Source organism: Hyperoodon ampullatus (genome assembly GCF_949752795.1).
Source record: "Hyperoodon ampullatus genome assembly, chromosome: 10".
Taxonomy (NCBI): domain Eukaryota; kingdom Metazoa; phylum Chordata; class Mammalia; order Artiodactyla; family Ziphiidae; genus Hyperoodon; species Hyperoodon ampullatus.
Window position 1 is genome coordinate 54,136,181 of NC_136923.1, and position 23,297 is coordinate 54,159,477.

Genomic DNA, 23,297 nt, shown 5'->3' on the forward strand with positions numbered 1-23,297 from the left:
TCAAATGTCAGAAAGCTGATTAGCATATTAAAACAAAAGTCTTGGGGCTTCCCTGGTGGCGCAGTGGTTGGGAGTCCGCCTGCCGATGCAGGGGACACGGGTTCGTGCCCTGGTCCAGGAAGATCCCACGTGCCGCGGAGCGGCTAGGCCCGTGAGCCATGGCCACTGAGCCTGCGCGTCCGGAGCCTGTGCTCCGCAACGGGAGAGGCCACAGCAGTGAGAGGCCCGCGTACCGCAAAACAAACGAACAAAAGTCTTCTTTAGCTAACTAGAATAAAAATACTAGGATTGAAATTAAACTTCCATGAAGTTTATTAAATTTTCTAATTTAACATATTTAATATTTTAATTGCCAATTTATTCAACAAACCCTACTCACTATAACAGATTTTTTTAAAGGCACACTGATGGATGAAGACTAAAAAAAAAACATTTTTAAGCAAAAACATCTTGTGAGATCATTACAGCACATCAGGTTTAGGACTCACAGGAATGCTGCTATTATTACATGGAATAATAGTATAATTAAAGAGCTGGTTAGTCATTTTGTTAGAGCTCAATCCATAGTAAAAGAAGATAAATATATATCTTGGTTTACTTAACTCTTAAGATCTACAATACTCAATGATCCTCCCAATGACTAGACATAGACAAAACTATTTCCACTGCAGACACTTTAATGGAGACAAGCAACTTATTTCATCCCTAGTGAGTATTTTTATTTAGTATCCTTTAACCTCTTATGGTAAAGTTTAAATGAGAGATCAGAGCTGGGATGGCTTCCTAAAATGTTGCTTAATTTCCATATAAATTACCTATTAGAAAGTTAAGAGCCAAGAAACTAAATGGATCATTAATCTAATCCCACCCAAACTCATCATTTGTATGATTTAGTATATTCTAACTAGTGCCTGTGTATACAATGGTCATTTCTATTCTTCCACATCAAGATATTATTTCTCATGTTCAAACAAAACGCCAGCTTGTGAATTTTACTTTTGTTGCTGATATCTTTTTCATTTATCATCTCAAAAGTTAACAACACTGGAACTTTTATCATTCATATGGTTATTGGATATTAACTTGTCTGTCTTCTCTTATTCAATGTTCCTTAACTAGTGAGTTAAAACTGGAGACAGAACTTTTACTCAAGAGTTGTTTGTATTTGGAAGAAATACTTCTGTAACTAAAATCTCCCTCCCTTAAAGTTCTTCCTAAGGTATCCATCTATCCAACTAGCCATCTCTCAATTGCTGATGGCAATCACTGATGCTCACATAAACTACTTCTATAAGCATTATCACCTTCTTTCTTCAACTCTTTCCTTCTTAAGATTAAAATGACACTTTTATTGAGAGCAAGATTTTGATGTTCACTATAAGAGGTTCACCATAGCAATTCTAGTGTGTGTGTAGGGGCTGGGGATGGGTGGTGTTTTTCAACACCATCAAGCAATTCTCTGACACCATCTGCGTGTTCTACAATTCAACTGACACTATCTACCTGGAGAGAGCATCAGATCCCACTGGTTAAGGGCTCACTCCTGCAAGACTGTGCACCCCATCAACTTCAGATGCCAATCAGAAGTCCAGGTTGTCACCTATGCTTCTAACCAACTGGCTACAGATGGGAGGTCCAAGAACCCCTTGGGTTGTATTAATATACTAACATACTAGCTCTCAAAATTCAAAGAAATATTTTGTTAAGTAGATCACCTGTTTATTATAAAAGGGTAGAACTCAGGAACAGCCAGATGGCAGAGATGGTATGTGGGAAGGGGTGCGGAGCTTCCATGCCCTCTCCGAACCCACCACTCTCTCTCAATCTCCACATGTTCACCAATCTAGAAGCTCTCCAAATCTGATCCTTTTGGTTTTTACGGAGACTCCATTACATAGTCATGATTGATTAAATTATTAGCCACTGGTGATTCCAGTGATTAAATAACCTCCAGCTCCTCTCCCCTCCCCAGAGGTCAGGGGGTGGGACTGAACACTCCAACCCTCTGATAACCGGGGTTGGCTCCACTGGCAACCACCTCCCATCCTTAGGTGACCCAGGAGCTTTCCAAAAGTCACTCATTAACATAACAAAAGACACCTTTAAAGCTCTCAACATTTAGGAAACTCCAAGGGGATTTAGACCAAATATGTACTTCCTATTATAAATCACAACATCCAGGCTTCCCTGGTGCAGTGGTTGAGAATCTGCCTACTAATGCAGGGAACACGGGTTCGAGCCCTGGTCTGGGAAGATCCCACATGCCGTGGAGCAACTAGGCCCGTGAGCCACAACTACTGAGCCTGCGCGTCTGGAGCCTGTGCTCCGCAACAAGAGAGGCCGCGATAGTGAGAGGCCCACGCACCGCGATGAAGAGTGGCCCCCGCTTGCCACAACTAGAGAAAGCCCTTGCACAGAAACGAAGACCCAGCACAGCAAAATTAATTAATTAATTAATAAACTCCTACCCCCAACATCTTCTTAAAAAAAAAAAAACCACAACGTCCCAACTACACATATGATTTTCCCAACAGCACAGTCAAGTCCAAGGTTTATCAAGGTATTACACAATAAGCACTTCCTGTATTATTACTATCATCACCAAAACATAAAATGTGGTTATCATTAAGGATAAAGGATCCATGTTAATATAAATTGAACACTCACTAAGTTCCCAATGTAGATATTCTGGGAACAAAATTTTCTTAAGGATCTTCCGTCTGTCTTTCTATAGTAACAGTAACAATAAATTGTTATTATTCATTCGAGGGGGAAATGAGCACCACATCACCACAACAGTATCTCGCCAATTTAGGCAAAGAACGCCAATTTAAGCAAAGAATGAATAACAACTTAGTCTCCTTGAGTGTTTTTACATTACACGTGTTAAAATCTTCTTCAAAATGGCTCTGGCCTATTTAGTTAAATGAACAGTCATAAAATTTAACTGAAGTAAGTCTACTTTATACTGGGATTAATAAAACTTGTACCTATACCTCACGTAAAGCAGATAAGCTATACTGGATTGTTATTTCTGAAAGAAGTATGCTGGGCATGTTTCCTAATAGTTAATACATTTCAGAAAAATATCCCTACTTCCCTGAAGAAGTCACACAAGATTGGAAGTTTGAAGAAAGACAGTCCTAGATTTAAATTCTTCTTCAACTAATAATGAATTAACCATACAGTCTTTTGTTTTGTTCACAAACGAAATCAACTGTTATCTATTCAAGTAGCATGGGTTCCATACTAATGCACAGCAGAAAAATACCAACCAATTTGATCAAAATCATTCTGACCAATAGATAGAAATGCATTAGAAGCATTCATGTTTAGTTCACTTAAGAACTGCTTTCTAATTAAAAGCTCATAAGCTGGAATCACATTTCCAATAGTATCTTTAAATCACTCACTAATATATAATGACAAATTCTCATATCCTAATAGATTCTAAGTTCCTACCTGAAGATCAATGACCTTTTACCATTCTTTGAATACAACTTATCCCCTCAAGACAGTTTCTGAAAGGATCCTACTACTATCATACCTCTCCCATTCTTCCTGAAGACTAAGACAACTACTAAATCAATAAAGATATTGAGACAGGCTGGGACCTGGGACCCTTTACTACAGTGCTTTCACCTGGACAAACATCTCCTGGAGCAACAGAATACAAAGAAACTGTAAGGGACTAAAAATAACCATGTGCATGCTCAGTTGGGGCAAATTATGAACAACATGATACAAAACAGCCAAAACCCAACTGCCATTTCTGAGATGCCAGGACCAAAAGCAGGTACTGCGAATGATCCCTGCACACAGCATCACCAAGGGGGTAGGAAGACCCCCTAAGCCACCCCTCTGGCCCGACCCACCAATCGCCCCTACTGTCACCCCTAAGGGACCAGCTCACCCCCGCTCAGGGAGCAAGCAAGGGATCCCGTTACTTATTTTTGCTCCCTCCTGCTGCAGCACAAGTCCCAGTGAAGTCTTGCCTGAATTCCTCATCTGGCCTTGTATCCGTCTATCTACTGATTAAAGAGGCCTCGTATCAATTTCTACTGATTGAAGAACCCAGGTCGGTAACAATATGGGAAAAGAACAGAAGTGGTGGCCAAGGAAGATTGGAAGAAAGCAACAGGAAAAACAACATTTCAGAGAAAAGAAAGCTATTCAAGAGCCCACGATATCAACACAAACAAAATCACACACAACCCAGGGTCAACAATCCTCTACAAAAATACCAATACATTAAACAGTTCAGGGGCTTCCCTGATGGCGCAGTGGTTGAGAGTCTGCCTGCCTATGCGGGGGACACGGGATCGTGCCCCAGTCCGGGAGGATCCCACATGCCGCAGAGCGGCTGGGCCCGAAAGCCTGCGTGTCTGGAGCCTGTGCTCCGCAACGGGAGAGGCCACAACAGTGAGAGGCCCACATACCACAAAAAAAACAACAAAAACAAACAAACAAACAAAAACAGTCCCGTCTTAGGGTTTTCCTAAATTCCTACAGTTCAGATCCCCTTTCAACACTCTCTTTCCTTCCTTCTTTCAAGAACTACAGCAACTCTTTTCCTTACATAAATTTTAATATATATTCTTTAAAACGAACAATAGTTAGTAAAAGCTGCAGTTTAAAATCCAGTAATTTTGCATTTATGATTATTTGATTATCATTTGGCTCTTGAAAGTGATGTCTCCTCCCCCCCACAACCCTCTTTGCAGTCTCAGTGTCTGTTGAAAGATTAAATCTCTCTGGCCAGTTAGTACCTTTAAAAAACTTGTCAAGGTTATCTAGAGACAAGGTTGACTAGAGCTCAGTGTTCAACCATGAGACAATCTTTTTATCTCAAGTGAAGACAAGGATGCCTTCTCTTTCTAACAGATACTTCCTTCCTGCTGCAAAAGAGCAGGCAACCTCCTCGGTGCGTGAGAAGCCTGGTTAATCAAATTATTGCTAAACCTTATTATCCACATACACTCAACAACCCTTTGATCAGTGAAGATGAATCTTAAAAACAATGATGAGCAAAAAAAGCAAGACACAAAAGCCACAAGTGCATTTTTCTAAAGTTTTTAAATAGGCAAAACTAAATTATATTACTTAGGAATGCACTCAGAATTATACCACCTAGGGGAAAAAGCAAGAATGTAATTATTGTAAAGTGTGTGGTGTGGAAGGGGATGGATTGAGAAAGCACACACCAAGAATTCTGAGGTCGTGGCAATTTTCTTGATTATGTGAGTGATGGTCACATGGGTGTTTATTTTATAATTACACTGTATATTAGGTTTAAATACTTTTCAGAATGTGTTATATTTCACCATAAGTGAAAAAAATTTTTAAAGGCTGAAACTGAACATCTTCTCACTGATAATAAAAAGCCTCTGTAGAATACATTTCTTTTCTCGTTTATGTAAATATTTAAGACATTTTCAAAGAATAACTCAAAAACTACAAGAGTGCTACCTTCCAATAACTCTGTACTCCATTATTTTTCCTGTGGATTACACAAGTAAGATCGTATAATAATTTAGTTTAACAATAAAAACTTCTTAAATAGGGTGTATTTTTCTTTACAGGAGTTACTGGTGTTATAAGAATAAGCATGAACTGCTAAGAGAGTAGATCTAAAAAGTTCTCATCACAAGAAAAAAAAATTGGGGGTAACTATGTTAAGGTGATAGATGTTAACTAGACTTACCCCGGTGATCATTTCAAAATGTATACAAATATTAAGTCACTATGTTGTATATCTGAAACTAATGTTATATGTCGACTCTTACCTCAATTAAAAAAGAAAAAGCATTATGGTCACAAGTGAGTTTCCAGGCATGATTCTTTTCACCAACTCCACTCATCTGGCCAGCAACAAACAATAATTTAAGCTGTGCATATACTGGCACTTTAGAAATTAATTATGAATTACTATATTTTAATTTTTAAAATAGTATAGAAAACAGTATGTGCTGTAATATTATCTATCCATCTATCTATAGAAAGAGAGAGGAGTCCAATAATTTAAGTTTAAAAACCAAATTCACTTGAAGTCATTTGCAGGTTGGAGAGTTTGCTAGATAACATTAAAGGAAAGAGCACCCATAGTATGAAGAAAAATCTTTACCTGAGAATAGCTAATAAACCTTCAAGGCATGAAAAAGAAATTAAAAGGAAACCCCAAAAGAAACATTACCAACTTGGTTATCAGCAAATCGCTAATACTTTACTGAGAGAAACAAAATTTCCTTATGTTTTTATGCATTAATATTTCCCTTGGGATAAGAATGAAGAAAAAAATAAGAATGAAGGGAAAAAAAGTCAAAAAATAAAAGTTTGAAAAGTTAAACTATGGAAACTATTAACTTATGGAAATTACAGATAACTGATGCAGTTTTTAAAATCACTAGTTCTAAAGAAGCCAAACTTCACACAAAAGCTGTTTCCATGACTAAACTTGAATTGCCAACATCTCCCACACTATCAATTTAAAGTGAACGGTAGGGACTTCCCTGGTGGTCCACTGGCTAAGACTCCTCGCTCCCAATGCAGGATGCCCGGGTCCGATCCCTGGTCAGGGAACTAGATCTGACATGCCACAACTAAGAGTTCGCATGCCACAACCAAAGATCCCACACGCCACGGATTTGATGACCTAAGACCTGATGCAGCCAAATAAATAAATAAGTAGTTTTTAAAAAAAGTTATCTCTAAAAAAAATAAACTGAATGGTAGACACTAACTTCCCCTCATCTTCTGAAGTAACAATTTTCAAAGAACTTCTCAAAAACTTCCTCTAATGCAAACACAGGTGCAAAGAAAACAGAAAAGAATCTAGCCAAGCCACAACTGTATACCACCTTAGAAAAAGTACTTCACCACTCTGGCAATTAGCTTCTTCACCCAGAAAACAAGCCAATCCAACCAACATATACTCTAAAAGTCCTTTAGTCTATAGAATTCTGAGTCTACTCCAAAAGTTTAACTTCCACGCCATAATTCTCTTAACTCAAATGGCTTAATATTTCCAACCTCATTACTCTGAACTTTTTACGGACAAATGTAAATGAAAACAACATTCAGTTGGATTCAATCATCTTTCCCTCTCATTCAGCTATTCCCTTAAAAGCCCCTCTCTGAAAATTCCCTAGTCATTCAGGTATAACAACTTTAAGCCACCATCAACTCTTCTCTCTTCCCTACATCAAAACAAACAAAGTAATTAGCCATCATCCAATTAATGAGCGTGGTTAGCTTGAGCAGGGACTGTGCCCAGGGCATTTTGATAGGTCAATGTGTTAAGACTTAAATCAGGGCCGCTGATTAAAAAACATTAAATTAAATGGAGGATACGTTCATTTAAGCCTGCCTTGGAGGCAGAGAATGCAATAAAAAGGACACAGATTTTGTAGAACAGGTGGAGACATAGATTTTGGAGAACAGGTGGACCTGTATTATTCAATCCTTGAGAGGAGTACTAAATTGAAATATTTTTTATCTACAGAAATAAAAGATGTTACCTGATCTCTTCAATTCTAGGATCTAAAATCAAGTTATAAGACAAGGTAAAAAACTAAGCATCTACCACTATTTAGAACACATGTTAAAGTTACCCTGCAATACTAAGTTCCAAAGAAAGAAAAAAAGTCACAGATGATATGGTCAACTTAGTGTACCAGTCACAATTTTCTAGAAATTTGTTTTCCTAAAAGTAGTACAAACTTCTCCAACGTAAAGACACCAACTTACATACAGGTTATACTCGAAAATATGTTTAAATGTCTTTCATTTAAAACTATGAAAGCACTTTTCCAAAGAAAATAGTAGTAAGGTTTCCTGGAATGTCTACAAATGCCAGTTAACGTACATTTATCAATACTAAAATATGAGAGCCTTGAGCAGTTGCTCCCATTTCTTCCAACCCTGACCTAACTTTTTTTTTTTAATCTTATGGTATTGCCACTTTCTATCAATTTCTAAATCCCTGGAAATTATTCATGTAAGAAAAAGGTAAAGTAAGGACACAGAAACCTTCTCAGAAAAGAGTAAGAGGTTTAAAAACAAAAAATGTCCACCAGAATAAGGTAAAGCAAATAAAGGAGTGAAGATGGAGTAGCAGGTTAACCAGTTACATTTTTTCCCTTTCAATAGTATTAATTTGCCCATATAGTATAGTTGTGGGTCCTACGTTATTTGAAAATGTTTTCCTATCTTCGTATTTATTGTAGGGACTGACAGAAGCCACTTTTGCAATCATACATAAAACTCCATTAAGCATTCCATGTGGATAAAACATGGCAAAGAAAGAGCATAAGACTCATCACAGTAAGCAACAGGCTGACCAATAAAGGGCTTCTAATAATTCAAAAGAGTTTAGGAGTTCCACATAAACTAAATCTAATAAAACCAACATCAATATCTTTATAACAACTTCAGAGTTTCTCCTGAGACACCAGATTCAACAAAGTCATTTAACAAACTTGGGCTAATGCAATGACTTATGATGTAGGTTAGGTAAGTTACTAACCAAAACCTAGGATGATTGAATCTGGTTCTAACCTGCACTCCAAGCAAAGACGATATATAAACAGTATTTATACTCATTATATTCAAGTATTATAGAAAATAAATGCTACCCGGAAATAAGAGCTCCTCTTTATTATGGAGTCGAGGAACAAAGATAATATTCTTTACGTTACAGTGAACAGTACACTATCAGTATCCTACAAGTAAGATTTAAAAACAGTAATGGACAGATAAAAAGATATGATAAAGCAAATAAAGTAAATACTAACTGTAGAATCTACATGTTCAGTATGAGTGTTCACTGCAAAAATCTTTCAACTTTTCTGTATGCTTGAAAATTTTCATAACAATTAGCATTATACAGGCCTATTGAATTGTAGGGTGCTTTATAATTCAAGTTAACTGCAATATTGTCTTTCTCTAATAGCACTAAGTTTGCAAAGTAAACAAATTGAGGAAAAAAATATGATTCAGTCACTGGAGAATATTAATCTTTCTGTTATTTCTGAGAGCACATATGCACTGATTAATAATATATCATGATGAAGAGAACTTTTAACATTTTCTCTCATACCCCAAAGCACCCAAAACTTATTGAGAGCATAAAAATCAGAGATAGATCATAGACAGACTAGTAAGTTTCCTCATACTCATAATAACTGGGTCAGAGCCTATAATGCAATTCCTTATTCTAAGTTTCTACGACCAACGCTGTCTTTGTGCAAACTACTCATGGCAGTATGTGGTGTGCAGTATTATTCAAGTTAGCCCTCAATGTACGAATACTCTAAAGAAAGAAAGAAGTTCCAAAGTGGTTGCTGACAGAGCCTAACTCCCCCAGGACATGCCTCAGGAAACCCAGGATTACTACCTATAGGAGCCACCACACTCACCCGATGGGAGGAGGTCCAATCCCATCATCCAACCCAGCAGCTCAGTGCACTCTTTGCACCTCCTCCCTGAGTGTTCTTATAACGTAGAATGATCTCAAGAGCTCAAGGCTAGAGAAGTTTTAAATTACAATGAAATCAGTGACAGTATACAGTAAGTCCCCTACATACGAAAGAACAAGTTCTGTTCCAAGAGCACGTGAGTAAGTCTAATTTGTTCCTAAGTCCAACAAAGTTAGCCTAGGTACCCAGCTAACACAATCAGCTACACAGTACTGTACTAGATAACAGTACTGTACTAGATAATTCTCTCATAGGTTTACAATACTTTTCACACAAATAATACATAAAAAACAAACACAAAAAATAAAGAAAACATTTTTAATCTTACAGTACAGTACCTTGAAAAGTACAGTAGTACAGTACAACAGCTGGCACACAGGGGCACGTTTCCATCTTTGAAAGTTCCCAACTTGAAGGTTCGTATGTAGGGACTTACTGTACCTGTTCTGAAGTGCATGTGGACTGCTGTTGCTAATGATTCCATAAAGTGCCTTTTTAAGATTTAGGGATGTTTCTGATCTAAAATTTGTTTTGTTACCCATTTTGTCTTCTTCAGAACTGAGGTCAATAGCCTCTTTTTGTCATCTTCGAAGTGAAGAAAAACATGGAGACCTCAAAGTACAGGAAGTAGTCTCCAACTTACAAACAGCTTATGTTCCAAAGGTTTATCACTCCTTTGAAAACATGTTTGTACTAATTAACCTATTTATACCATAGTTTCTATGAAAAATTGCATCCCAAGTTTCAACTCTAAATTGCAGCTTTCTGCCCTGCAAAAAGGCATCTGCTGCCCTTTTACAGCTAACTGCAGCCAGAACTCAAGGCTCAGAGAATTCTTCTAGGGCTCCAAGGAGAACCCCCTACAACCTGTGCAGGCAGGGAAAAATGCAACTCTTTTATAGGGAGCTTTTCCATTGTCTCTGTGGGAAAAGCTACCACAATTTAACAAGATAATGGTTATGGGGAAAAGCACCTGGTTAATATGAGAGTATTAATAGTTACAACAAAAGTAAGTAGAAACTACATTCTGCTCCAGATAAAAAGAAGATAAAATTAGGTGCTGTTAAACTCATTGGTCAACCAAATGTTTGCCAAGTGCAGACAAGAAATTCTCAAACTGTGTCCTCATGTCTGATCAAGTCAACTGATAAGGGAGGAAATTACTAAAGTGAAGTGGTGAAGAGATCGTTACCAAAAATGCGGCAAAGTTCTAAAAAAGTGCAGTGTACTTTAAAATTCAATAAATACTACTGAACATCACATACCAACCCTTATAACAACCGGTAAGATTTATAAAATAACTTGAATGACAAACTTAAAAAACAAGTATAACTTTGTGACAATGAGTCACCTTTGGCAGCTAACTAGAGTCTTACGCAGTTTAAGTACTAATGTTAAAATTTACAGAAATAACTCACAAACAGAGAAAGTAAACTTTTCACTAAAAATATTTCAGAAGTGAAGCCAGTAAAGGGACATGAGAAAAAAGGGATCAGGGAAGGCCAGAATAAATTGGTTTGTGGATACACAACCTGAGAGGAACATTTAAACATTAAAGGTTCATGTTACTACTACATGTTAAAACAGTAATCTGAGAGACTCCCAAGATAGTATAACACTAGAATGTTTGTAGAATCAAAGTGCTGGTACTATTAGTAGCTTTGAAGGAAAACCACTTTTAAAATCCAAAATTTTCAACAGGAATGGATTATAAAAATAAGATGCCTAACTGAGATCTTTGAAAGACATGAAAAGAAAAACATAAGTGAGCAAACAAGGGATTTTTTTTTTTGACTGAAAATTCTCTCATTAAGTCACCTGAATTATACTTAAGACATTTGATTTATACTGGCAAATCTCCATTCACAATAAAGGACAGGGACAATTCCTTTATTATAAAAGGCTATTTACTACTAGTCAGAATTACCTAACATTATGAACATAAACACTTAACCAGGAATATAATAAAACGTATATATTAAAACTACCAGTAAGCTGAAAACCTACATTAAGTAGGTCTTTTAAGACTGAAGAGGTTTATATACCTTTAGATTAGAGTATATGAATTAAAATTTGAATGTAGAGTGTTATTCGTCCTACTAAAGGATGTTTCTGAAATGTGTTTTATACACAGAAAGATGCAAACAAATTTTTGTGTGAGTAAAAAAGGGTTATGCTCTACAAGCATATTCTTGAAACTAGAGAAGAAATCAACTTTTAATTTTTTGCCATATTGAAAAAAAAAATTTATCTATGAAGCAACCCAATAAGACTTTTCATGATTATAATACTCAATTTTAGTAGAAACTCTTTGGCTCACTTGATGCAGATTTCTAATCTTCCTTCAAAATTAGGAAAAATATCAATCATCTCATCATTCGGTTGTGAATTTTTCTGCAATCCTTAATTTAAGCCTCAATGTTACTACTAAACATTATGCAGCCTTCTGTTTATAAAAATGATACTCTCCAGAAATATTATTCACAATTTTTGTTACCCGTAATGTTTGGTCAACCATGCACTTCTGCTCTTGCAAACTGAAAAAACACAACTTTCTCTTTTTACATGTTCAGCAAAACATTAGCAGTTTTCATTTTCTGGTTTCAATTTCATTTTTATCTAATTTGCTTATGTGTTTCAAAGCTAAGACTAAGAAAACTCTGTCTAGTTCATAAGCGTCACAGTAATTTATTTTCTTCTGTGATTCCAATAAAGAAGTTGTTTTTTTAAAAAAATCAAACCTCTAAAATGGAATGGAAACGTTTCATGGAAGCATGTCAGAGCTGTTAACTGTCTACCTAAGTTGGATTCTCCAGGAGTGGACCCCTCTGGTGTTCAGCAGATGATGCACTACCAATTTTTCTATCTGTAACAGAACTTCAATTGGTATTTTAATATATGGGTAACTCACTCCCCCAATATTTATTATCCATATATTCAGTAACTCTCAAGAAGATTCTCTCTCTGTGCTTCCAATGACAAATACCCTCAAGTTTAGTTGGGCCTAATTATAAGGAAGTAAGATGAACTCAAGGGTATGGGTCAAGAAGATGAATTAAGTCAGTTTAAAAGGCATAGACCAGGGCTAAAACAAAAAACAAAGAAAACTTAACCCAGGTTGGTCAAGTTGGAAAAAAAAATTAAAGCACTCTTCCTATCTAAGTAATTCACAGACCAGTGAATTGTTAGCTAAATTAGCTAGTGCTCTTTATGCGGTAATTTCCTAAAACATTCAGGTGAGTCCCTGATACCACGTGAAACTTCAGTATTACAATCCAGGGCTCCCCATCACTATGGTACTGTTTGTTCTCTAATCCACAACCCTTCCTGCAGAGACCAATAAAGAAACTAATGCAACGCTTTCGGATATTGAGCATAACATACTGAGGGTGACAGTTTGGTTCACAGAGTAATGAGCCTGCTCTGAAAAGTAGCCCAAGATAATTGTGGACCGGTGAGGTGCAGAGTGCACTTAAAGGCTTGAAAAAAAAGCCACTCTTGAAAATATCTAACGTTAAATAAGCGTCCCTAGCTTCCAGATCACTTTTAGGGGTCTTATTTCCTTTCCTCCAACACCTCACTCCCTCGCTTTTTCCCTTCCCGTCTGAGAGCCAAGAGAGACATGGTAAAAGCGTGCAACTGCGAGGCTGCGACGACGAGGCTCCTGCACATCTGGACTCACCTCCAACTGCAACAGGGCACCCCCTGGGCGAGCCCATCCCAACCGGCCGAAAACGCGCGCGAGAAGCTGAGAGCAGGCGAGAGCCGCAGGCGGGGAGGCGGGTAGTCCGCCGCCCGGCGCGGCGGGTCGGGTTCCGCGGGCCGAGGCGGCTGCGAAGAGAAGCGTTCGCCCTCCTGGGAGTCTGCAGACTCGCCCGACCCGGGTCAAGGTCCCGCTCGGGCCCCGACGCCCCACCTCGAGCGGCGCGGGGGAAACTTCGCTTGCAGGCGGGGGCGCGCCCGAGCTCGGGACCAGTGGCGGGTCCGGGCAGAGCGCGGTGGGGGGGGGGGGAGAGGGAGGCGCCGGTCCCGGTCCTGGGCCCGCGGCGGGGGAGGGGCGGCGGGCACTTACCACGGGTCGAACTCGTGGATGATGCTTTCGAAGCGGATGACGGCGAAGAGGCGCGAGCTGAAGCCGGCGAGCCAGGCCAGGAAGAGGATGGTGAAGGAGAGCAGTGACTGCCAGCCGGCCGGCTGCGACAGCCCCCCAGACAGCCCCGTGGGGGCCGGCTTCGATGCCGCGCCGCCCGCCGCCTTGTGCGCGCACTGGGCCCCGGGCCCGTGGTGGCCGTGCCGGCTGTTCCCCAGGGCCATGAGGCCGCTCCACGGGGATGAGTTGAGGGACGACTTGTGCTTGCTCTCCGGGGCCGAGGGCTCCGCCATGTTGTGCCCCGGCGGCGGGTCTCGCTCCGCGCCGCCGCCGCCGCCGCCGCCGCCGCCTGGTCCGAGGGGTGCTGGGCGGGGACCCGGAGGAGGAGGAGGAGGAGGAAGAAGAAAGAGGAGGAGGAGGGAAGAGAGCCGCGCGCGCCCGCCCTTAGCGCCGCGAGGCCGGGGGACGGGGGGTGGAGGCGGCGGCGGGGAGTCTCCGCCTCAGCAGCGGCCGCGACCGCCGCTCTCTCAACTCGGATGGCCCCTGCGCCCCTCTAGCCATCCGTCTTCCCAGTACAGTTGCGGCAGCGGCGAAAGCCGACGGGACGAGGGCGCCAGAGAAAGAGCAGGAGCAGACGGAGGCGGCACCACGGTTCGGAGAAGCAATGACATTCCCCCCACAAACGCCGCCCGCCCCGCCGTGAGGAGCAGGAGGAGGAGTCCCCCGGCGTCCGGGCGGAGCTCAGGCTACCTCTGACTCCGCCCCCGACCCAACAGGAACTGGCCCCTACGCCTGTCACAATGCGACAGGTCCGCTAGGGGGCGGGCCCAGAACCGCGGTGCCGGCCAATGGGGGCGCGAGCTGGGGCGGGGCTTGGCCCAATCATTCTCCCCTCCCCCTCCCCCTCCCGGCCTCGCGCTCGTTCGCCCGGAGCGGCCTGGCTGCGCGGTTACTGCTTCATTGTCAGTTGAAAGACGCAGTTTCGCGCGCCTGTATTGGCGGCCAGGAGGGGCGCTAGGCGGCTCCGCGCGTTGCTTGGAGCTGAGCCGGGCCAAGGGGGCGGGAGGTGGTCGAGGACAGACGGGCGGCCTCCTTTAGAACCAGTTTACGGCACGCAGGGTGCGCCGCGCCGACTGGCCGGCCGCGCTCCGCGGTCGTGACTTTTAACCCGCTTTGCGCGGAGCGCCCGTCACGTGACCGGGCGCGCAGGCGCGCAGTCCTAGTGCCCCGCGCGTGGGTCTGGCGCGTAGCGATCTGTCGCCTGGGGCTCCCCGCTCCCGGCGCAGCGAATCACCAGCCCGCGGCCGCGGCAAGACTAGCCCAGCGAGCTGCGCCTGGCGGCCTGTCTCCGAGGTCCCGGGCGAGGGCACGTTTGCCGGCGCTGGGAACTCATCGGAGCCGGCAAACAAGCCCCTAGCTCGGAAACGACCCCGTGGGACAAGCGAAGTGCGACTTTCTCCGGCTTTTTTCACTTGTATTTTCCTGATTGCAAAGATAACGTTTGTTCACTGGAAATGTGGGCAAATGTAGGAAATTGTTAACAGTTGCATACATTCCATCAGACGAGTGAAACTTTCTGTGGACTTTAAGCTGTTACCCAATCCTCTCTTCATTAGGTGAGAGCGAACTGCAGATCCCTGTACACGAATTTTTGCACGTCTAGTTTGCATTTTTACACCTTCCTCCCCCTTTACCCACGCCCCTGCCCCCCAAAAGAAAGTGCTACCCGGTAGACTAAACTCAAAGCAAAATGAGTTTAATTATAAGTGGAGTAATCAACTTTATTTCAATAAAAATTTATATCTATATATATATAATATATGGAGACTAGAAGTGCTCTGATATAAGCCCCAGGAAAGGCACGGAGCTTTCAGTACGATCAACACTCCGTAAATACTTGATTAACTTTTCATGTAAATTAACATTTACGTAAAATTGTCCATTTTATTAGGTAAATAACATCTGAACTTAAAAGCGTGTATTCGCGTAATATTATAAAGGCACTCAATTATTGTCATTAAAAAAATTAGTACAGAAAATGTAAACACATTTAGAAGTTGTGTTTAAATAGCAGGTCTTTTCAAAATGTTAGCTAAATGAATAAGTAGCCTTAGTTAGCGGCTGCTCTTTGAAACAACTGGACCCAGCTACGTACTCAACCTGCTAAGTGATTAACTTTTCTCTCATTTCCTTACAAAATTAAATAAATAAATAGTCTCATTAAGGAAAGGATGAAAAGGTTTCCAGAAATAGACTTTCCCACTAATGATTTAATAGCCGACATTTATTGAATATCTAAATTTTAATGAGAATTATGGTAGAATATTAACTGAGCCCTGTTGTACCAGAATTCTAGGTGACTTGCTCTATGTCAGAGCCCAAACCTTCTAGGCTAAAATGCCAGCATTTAGAGAACTTGTGCCCGTGTTCCATGAACCAAAGTTCCATCAGCCTAAAATAAATCTTATTTTGTGTTTTTATTTGGATATCTCTATTTTATTGTCTTTTGTGTAGATGCTGCCTATTAAGTTGTACGTTATCTTCTTTTGCTTCCTTTTTGGTTGTTTAACGGCCAGAGCCCTGGTCTGAAAAGTGACAAAGCTTGGTTCTGGTCCCACTTTTTTGCTTACTAGCCATGTAACATTGGACAAGTCACCTGCATGGGTTACCCTTTCTACTCTTCGAGTCAATTGTTAATATCAAATTAGATCGCTTATCTGGAAATATTTTGAAAATTTGTTAAGGTACATATGCAAATACAGAGTAGCTGTGCGGGTAAAAGCAGCAGGGAAAACTCCTGTTATTCTTTTTTTTTCCCCATTTAACATCTTTATTGGAGTATAATTGCTTTACAATGGTGTGTTAGTTTCTGCTTTATAACAAAGTGAATCCGTTATACATATACATATTTCCACATATCTCTTCCCTTTTGCGTCTCCCTCCCTCCCACCCTCCCTATCCCACCCCTCTAGGTGGTCACAAAGCACCGAGCTGATCTCCTTGTGCTATGTGGCTGCTTCCCACTAGCTCCTATTTTACATTTGGTAGTGTAATATGTCCATGCCACTCTCTCACTTCTTCCCAGCTTACCCTTCCCACTCCTCGCATCCTCAAGTCCATTCTCTACGTCTGCGTCTTTATTCCTGTCCTGCCCCTAGGTTCTTCAGAACCAGTTTTTTCTTTAGATTCCATATATATGTGTTAGCATATGGTATTTGTTTTTCTCTTTCTGACTTACTTCACTCTGTATGACAGACTCTTAAGTCCATCCACCTCACTACAAATAACTCAATTTCATTTCTTTTTAAGAATGAGTAATATTCCATTGTATATATGTGCCACATCTTCTTTATCCATTCATCTGTTGATGGACACTTAGTTTGCTTCCATGTCCTGGCTATTGTAAATAGAGCTGCAGTGAACATTGTGGTACATGACTCTTTTTAAATTATGGTTTTCTCAGGGTATATGCTCAGTAGTGGGATTGCTGGGTCGTATGGTAGTTCTATTTTTAGTTTTTTAAGGAACCTCCATACTGTTTTCCATAGGGGCTGTATCAATTTACATTCCCACCAACAGTGCAAGAGGGTTCCCTTTTCTCCACACCCTCGCCAGCATTTATTGTTTGTAGATTTTTTGATGATGGCCATTCTGACCGGTGTGAGGTGATAACCTCATTGTAGTTTTGATTTGCATTTCTCTAATGATTAATGGTGTTGAGCATTCTTTCATGTATTTGTTGGCAATCTGTATATCTTCTTTGGAGAAATGTCTATTTAGGTCTTCTGCCCATTTTTGGATTGGGCTGTTTGTATTTTTGATACTGAGCTGCATGAGCTGCTTGTAAATTTTGGAGATTAATCCTTTGTCAGTTGCTTCATTTGCAAATATTTTCTCCCATTCTGAGGGTTGTCTTTTCGTCTTGTTTATGGTTTCCTTTGCTGTGCAAAAGCTTTTAAGTTTCATTAGGTCCCATTTGTTTATTTTTGTTTTTATTTCCATTTCTCTAGAAGGTGGGTCAAAAAGGACCTTGCTGTGATGCACATATGGTCACCTTATCTTTGATAAAGGAGGCAAGAATATACAGTGGAGAAAAGACAGCCTCTTCAATAAGTGGTGCTGGGAAAACTGGAAAGCTACACGTAAAAGAATGAAATTAGAACACTCCCTAACACCGTACACAAAAATAAACTCAAAATGGATTAAAGACCGGGCCTCCCTGGTGGCGCAGTGGTTGAGAGTCCGCCTGCCGATGCAGGGGATACGGGTTCGTGCCCCGGTCTGGGAGGATCCCATGTGCCGCGGAGCGGCTGGGCCCGTGAGCCATGGCTGCTGAGCCTGCGCGTCCGGAGCCTGTGCTCCGCAACGGGAGAGGCCACAGCAGTGAGAGGCCCGCATACCACAAAAAAAAAAAAAAAAAAAAAAAAAAAAAAAAAAAAAAGGATTAAAGACCTAAATGTAAGGCCAGACACTATTAAACTCTTAGAGGAAAACATAGGCAGAACACTACATGACATAAATCCTGTTATTCTTGATCTTCACTCACTCACTCACAGATTCATTCAAGTATTCATTGAGCTCCTCCTTTATGCCAGGCTCTATGTGGATCATGGGATGCAGGAGGGAGCATGAGGGATGTGGTTCCAGCCCTAGGGAGGTGGACATTGAACCATCACATTACTAAGTACCAAAAATGGAATGTGGCAAATACAATGGAAGGGAGATACACAGGGGATTTGATCTTCAGAAGATGAGAACATTACCCTTAGGAAGCAGCACTAGGGCTGAGGACTGGGGGTGAGAATGAATGGACCAGGGGAAGAAGAATGGAAAGAATTACCCAGACAGAGAAGCACAGGCAAAGGCTCTGCCGTGGCGCTGGGGAGGCAAGTACAAGGAGCCCAGAAAAGGGCCAGTATGGCTGCAACACAGATAGTGGAACAACGTGGGATAGGAGTTGAAGAAATGGCCAGATAGTGTGGATCATGTTAAGAGGTGTTTTTCGTTTTGTTGTAACTGCAGAGTAATAGGGAACCATGAAAGGCTTTAAGCAGGATGTGGTGTGTGTGATATGGCATGAGAGATGATCATTCTGCGGTTTGAAAAGATTACTGGTGTGCAATGTGGAAAATACATTGGAGAGGGGACCAGTGAGAGATCTCATCAGTCTATGAGGGCCAATATCTGAGATTTCCGAGGTTACTTCCATGAGGAATGCATTACTGAAGAACTACTAAGGAACCCATAGACATAAATTGCAACACGGTTCATTCTCAGTTTCCAGCTCACCAACATAGAAAAAATGGTTTCCAGTTTGTGCATGAAGCTTGGGTGTACTGTTTTGCCTCTCTGCACTTAACTTCTTGATCCTGGTAGGTGCTTATAATGTCCTCACTGAGTTCAAATCTCCGAGGGGTTAGACAGTAAAACTTAAGTGGTACAGTGTGATGAGTGGAGTGGTGAAATAGCAGCAGCAAAGCAGAAATTCACCAAGACACACCAGGCAGAGGGATGCGGGGATTCCAAGCAAAAACAAGGAAGTCCTTGGAAGTCATACTCGAAATTCAGTATTAATGAAGGTGGTTGGAAGATGAGGCTGAAAGGGAGATAAAAACCACATTATCAGTGATTTGTCTGCCTGGTTAAGGAGTTGAGATATTAACCCTTAAGCAGCTGGGAGTCACTGAAGCATTTAGAACAACAATAAAACCATCGGACTTGGTTAATGGAAAAAAATGTTTGACAGCAGCGTGAAGAGTATACTGGAAAGGGTGAGAGTAGAAGGGTGGGGTCCAGAGAGGAAGTGCTAGATTGGAGAGGTATCAAGGGAGCAGAATCCAAAAATTGATGGTGGAAGTCAGGGTCAGGATGAGCCTGGGGTGGGAGGTGGTGTCACACAAATGGGGAGCACAGGACAAGGCACAGGTTTGGAGGGAAGATGATCAGATCAGCTTTGGACATGTCATGTTTTAAGTCTCTTTAGGATTTGCAAGAGGAGGTGACTAACATAGAGACACATGGATAAAAAGATCCGATGCTCGAGAGGCAAACCTTTTTTGGGGGATAAAGGTTGAGGACTTCTTGGCCATGGCTGAAATTTTGGTGGAACCTAATTTAGAGAGAATGATAGAAGGGTTGAAGACAGAACCCTAAGGAACTCCCAAATTAAGAAGATCAAAAAGGAGCCTAGGGCTTCCCTGGTGGCGCAGTGGTTGAGGGTCCGCCTGCCGATGCAGGGGACACGGGTTCGTGCCCCGGTCCGGGAAGATCCCACATGCCGCGGAGCAGCTGGGCCCGTGAGCCATGGCTGCTGAGCCTGTGCGTCCGGAGCCTGTGCTCCGCAACGGGAGAGGCCACAACAGTGAGAGGCCCGCGTACCGCGAAAAAAAAAAAAAAAAAAAAAAAAGGAGCCTAAAAGGGAGGCGAGACAGGAGCCAGAGAGATGGAAGAACCAGCAGAGAGGGTGATGTCCCAGCAGCTAAGTGGAGAAAGGGGAAAAAAACGAGGCTAGCAGTGGCACAGAGTGGAGAGAAGTGCAGTGTGACACTGCTGGAAAGTGTGCCGTGTTTGGCAACCAGGAGTTGGCCAGTTCCTTTTGCAAGGCCAGTGTAGGGAAGCAGCAAGGAGCAGAAACCAGATGGCAGCGGGTGAGGGGGGATCGGAAGCAAAGGACGCAGAGGCAGGGAGTGTAAACCACCCCTTTTAGAAGTCTGGCTTAGAAAGCACACAGAGGATCAAGTCAGGTCAAGACAAGACGAAATGACTGATCCTCAGTGCTTGGCATTTCCACTGTGGTCAAGAAAGACCTAAGGGATGATTCCGTGTCTCGGGAGTGGCACAGGTCTTAGAGGAGTTTTCATCCTTCCTAGAGGAACAGAAATGGCATGACACACATTCTTGTACTAAACACACCACAGGAGGGGGTGGCCAGAGCCTGGCATTTAATTGGCATCTATAAATATTTGGTGACTGAGGGACTTCACTCTTACCTCATCCCCTTCTGATAAGCATCAGTCAGAGTACCTGCCTGGTGACCCGCAGCCCCAGAGGGGAGAGGGAAGCAGAGAGGGAGAAATGTGGGAGAAAAGTGATGAGGTTGTGAACTCCTAGCTGGGCTGCCTAGAAGCAGTGTTATGTGGTGGTTTGGAACACAGGCTCTGGAGACATCCTGCCAAAGATCAGATCCCGGCTGGACTTCTGAGTCACGTGGCCTATGGCAAGTTTCTTCACCCTTCTGTGCCTTGGTCTCCTTATCTCTAAAGCATGGATAACGATTGCACCTTCCTTTTAGGGTTCTAATGAGGAATAAAGGAAACAATCCAGGAGAACTTGGTCCAACACCTAGCACAAAGGAAGCATGCAATCCATGTTGGTTTTTGACACTATTACTGGGACTACTTCTATATCTAGAACAATGACAGATGGGCTGTGAGACTTACCTCTGTGGATTTCCTTAAAATAATCCCCCATGACCTGAGCCCATCTCAGCACTTCTCTGTTTCTTTAAACTAGGAAGTACCTGCCTCAAATCAACCACCACCTAGGAATGCTGTTTCACTGAAATACCTGATAGATAAACTAGTGGGGAGCTAAGGTGAAAAGAAAACCTCAGAGGGCAGGTGTGGTAGGCAGTTTCTAGTGATCCTTGATTCCTGGTGTTCATACCCTGTGAATCTCCTTCATCGGGTGTGGGCTGGAGGGAGTGACTTACTTCTAAGCAGCAGAATATAGCAAAAGTGATGGGCTGTTGCTTCCAAAATTAGGTTATTAAAAACTAGTCTCTTCTTCTCCTCCCCCGCTTCCTCCCCTCTCCTCCCTCCCCCTCCCCTTTTCTCCTCCTTCTTTCCCCTCTCAGGAAAGCAAACAATAGTACTGTGAGTAGCCCAGTAAAGGGGCCCCACATAGCATGGAACTATTGTCTCTGGCCAGCAGCCTGCAAGTACCTGAGGCTGTGAACAGCCACAAGAGTTTGCTTAGCAGCAGATACTTCCAAAGCCCAGCCTTGGGATGACTGCACCCCCAGATGACACCTTGACTGCAGCCTAATGAGACACCCTGAGCCAGAAGACTCAGCTAAGCTGCACCCAGATTCCTGGCCCACAGGAACTGTGAGAAAATACATGTTTATTATTTTAAGCCATGTGTAATTTGTTACACAGCTATGGATAACTAATACAGAGGAATGATAAGGTTATCAGCAATCTTTTGCATAATTTTCCTAAGAATGTACCTAAATAACCTGCAAAGATGAAAAGAAACAACCCTACTGTCACCACTTAATCACCCAAAGAATATTCTAAGGCACACTCATCCCATAAGATACTTTGGGAGAAAAAAAAAGTTTTCCCGGTCAAAAAAACCAACATGCTTTATTTCCCCCTTAGAAATTTATGATAAACGTTGCCATACTCAATGCTCTGGAAAATTCTGCGGTAACCCAATTTTACCTCCACACTGCCCAAGCCTATTTGACCTGTTTCCTCATAACACCTTTTAACAGGCTATGAAACATCCAGTCCTCAGACATAGTTTGGAAAACACTGCATGAGATTAAAGTTGACACTTCAACTTCAGCTCTAGAACTACAAGCACCTTTCGTATGGAAGAGCCCTGGCTGGGCAGCTGAGAGTTGCATTCTGGGTCAGGTCTTACCAGTAAGTCAAGTGACCTTAGGCAGGGTTGCCAGTAAGTCAAGTGACCTTAGGCAGGTCACTGAAGTTGCCCACAGGCACTTGTCAAATAACTAGAGCATCAGAATCTTTAACTCACCACAGCCCTGCAGGGTTGGTTTTCATTCTCTTGACTGCTGTCTCACTATCGTAAGATAGCTGCTGGAGCTCCAGACATCACATCAGCATTTGAGGCAGAATGTCAGGGGAACAGGAAGTGTCAATCATGTATGTCTCCCTTTTTTTTTTTTTTTTTTTTTTGCGGTACGCGGGCCTCTCGCTGTTGTGGCCTCTCCCCGTTGCGGAGCACAGGCTCCGGACGCACAGGCTCAGCGGCCATGGCTCACGGGCCCAGCCGCTCCACGGCATGTGGGATCTTCCCGGACCGGGGCATGAACCCGTGTCCCCTGCATCGGCAGGCAGACTCTCAACCACTGTGCCACCAGGGAAGCCCCTCCCTTTTTTAAGGAAAACAAAAATTTCCCAGAAATTACCTTAACTTACCTTCCCTTAGATCATTGGCAAGAACCCACTACCGCCCCACCCCCCCCACCCCTGTGATCACATTGAGTTTCTATTGCCCCAGGGCTCCAGCATCACTTCTTCAGGCATGTCTGGCTGTGCTGATAGCTCAAACAAAAATCCTGAAATTGGATTTCAGTGGGTCTGATTGGCCTGACTTGGATCAAGTGTCAATTCCTGACCAAATACCTTGGCTAAGAGGATGAGAAACACTCACTGATATAAACCAATGAGGTGGCTGTGTTCCAATAAAACTTGGTTTATCAAAACAGGTGTCAGGTCAGATTTGGTCTGCAGGTTGTAGTTTGCCGACTCCTGAACTAGAGTATTCCTTATCCCTGAAATGATGCAAACTGGAGAGCTTGATTTATTATTATTATTATTATTATTACTACTACTACTACTATTACGAATGCTTTACAGAGGTAATACAGTTATGTGAAGACTCTGCCTCCCTCCCTTTGTCCTGAAGCCAAATTCCTTCCCTTTTCTCCCTATAGGTAATCATTTTTATTATTTCCTTTTGTATCCTTTCAACAT

At 42.3% G+C, this 23,297-nt stretch overlaps 1 protein-coding gene across 1 annotated transcript in view; it reads right to left on the reverse strand.

Annotated features, from left to right (window-relative positions):
• The window catches only part of STT3B (STT3 oligosaccharyltransferase complex catalytic subunit B), a gene marked incomplete at its 5' end in the record, with an annotated part of 101,191 nt that extends 87,332 nt beyond the window's left edge, over positions 1 to 13,859 (reverse strand). Inside the window, one exon of the mRNA XM_079712297.1 lies at positions 13,549 to 13,859. Coding sequence (XP_079568423.1) covers positions 13,549 to 13,859 — 311 coding nt within the window. The remainder of the gene's footprint in view (positions 1 to 13,548) is intronic.
• Between the last annotated feature and the right edge of the window lie 9,438 nt (positions 13,860 to 23,297).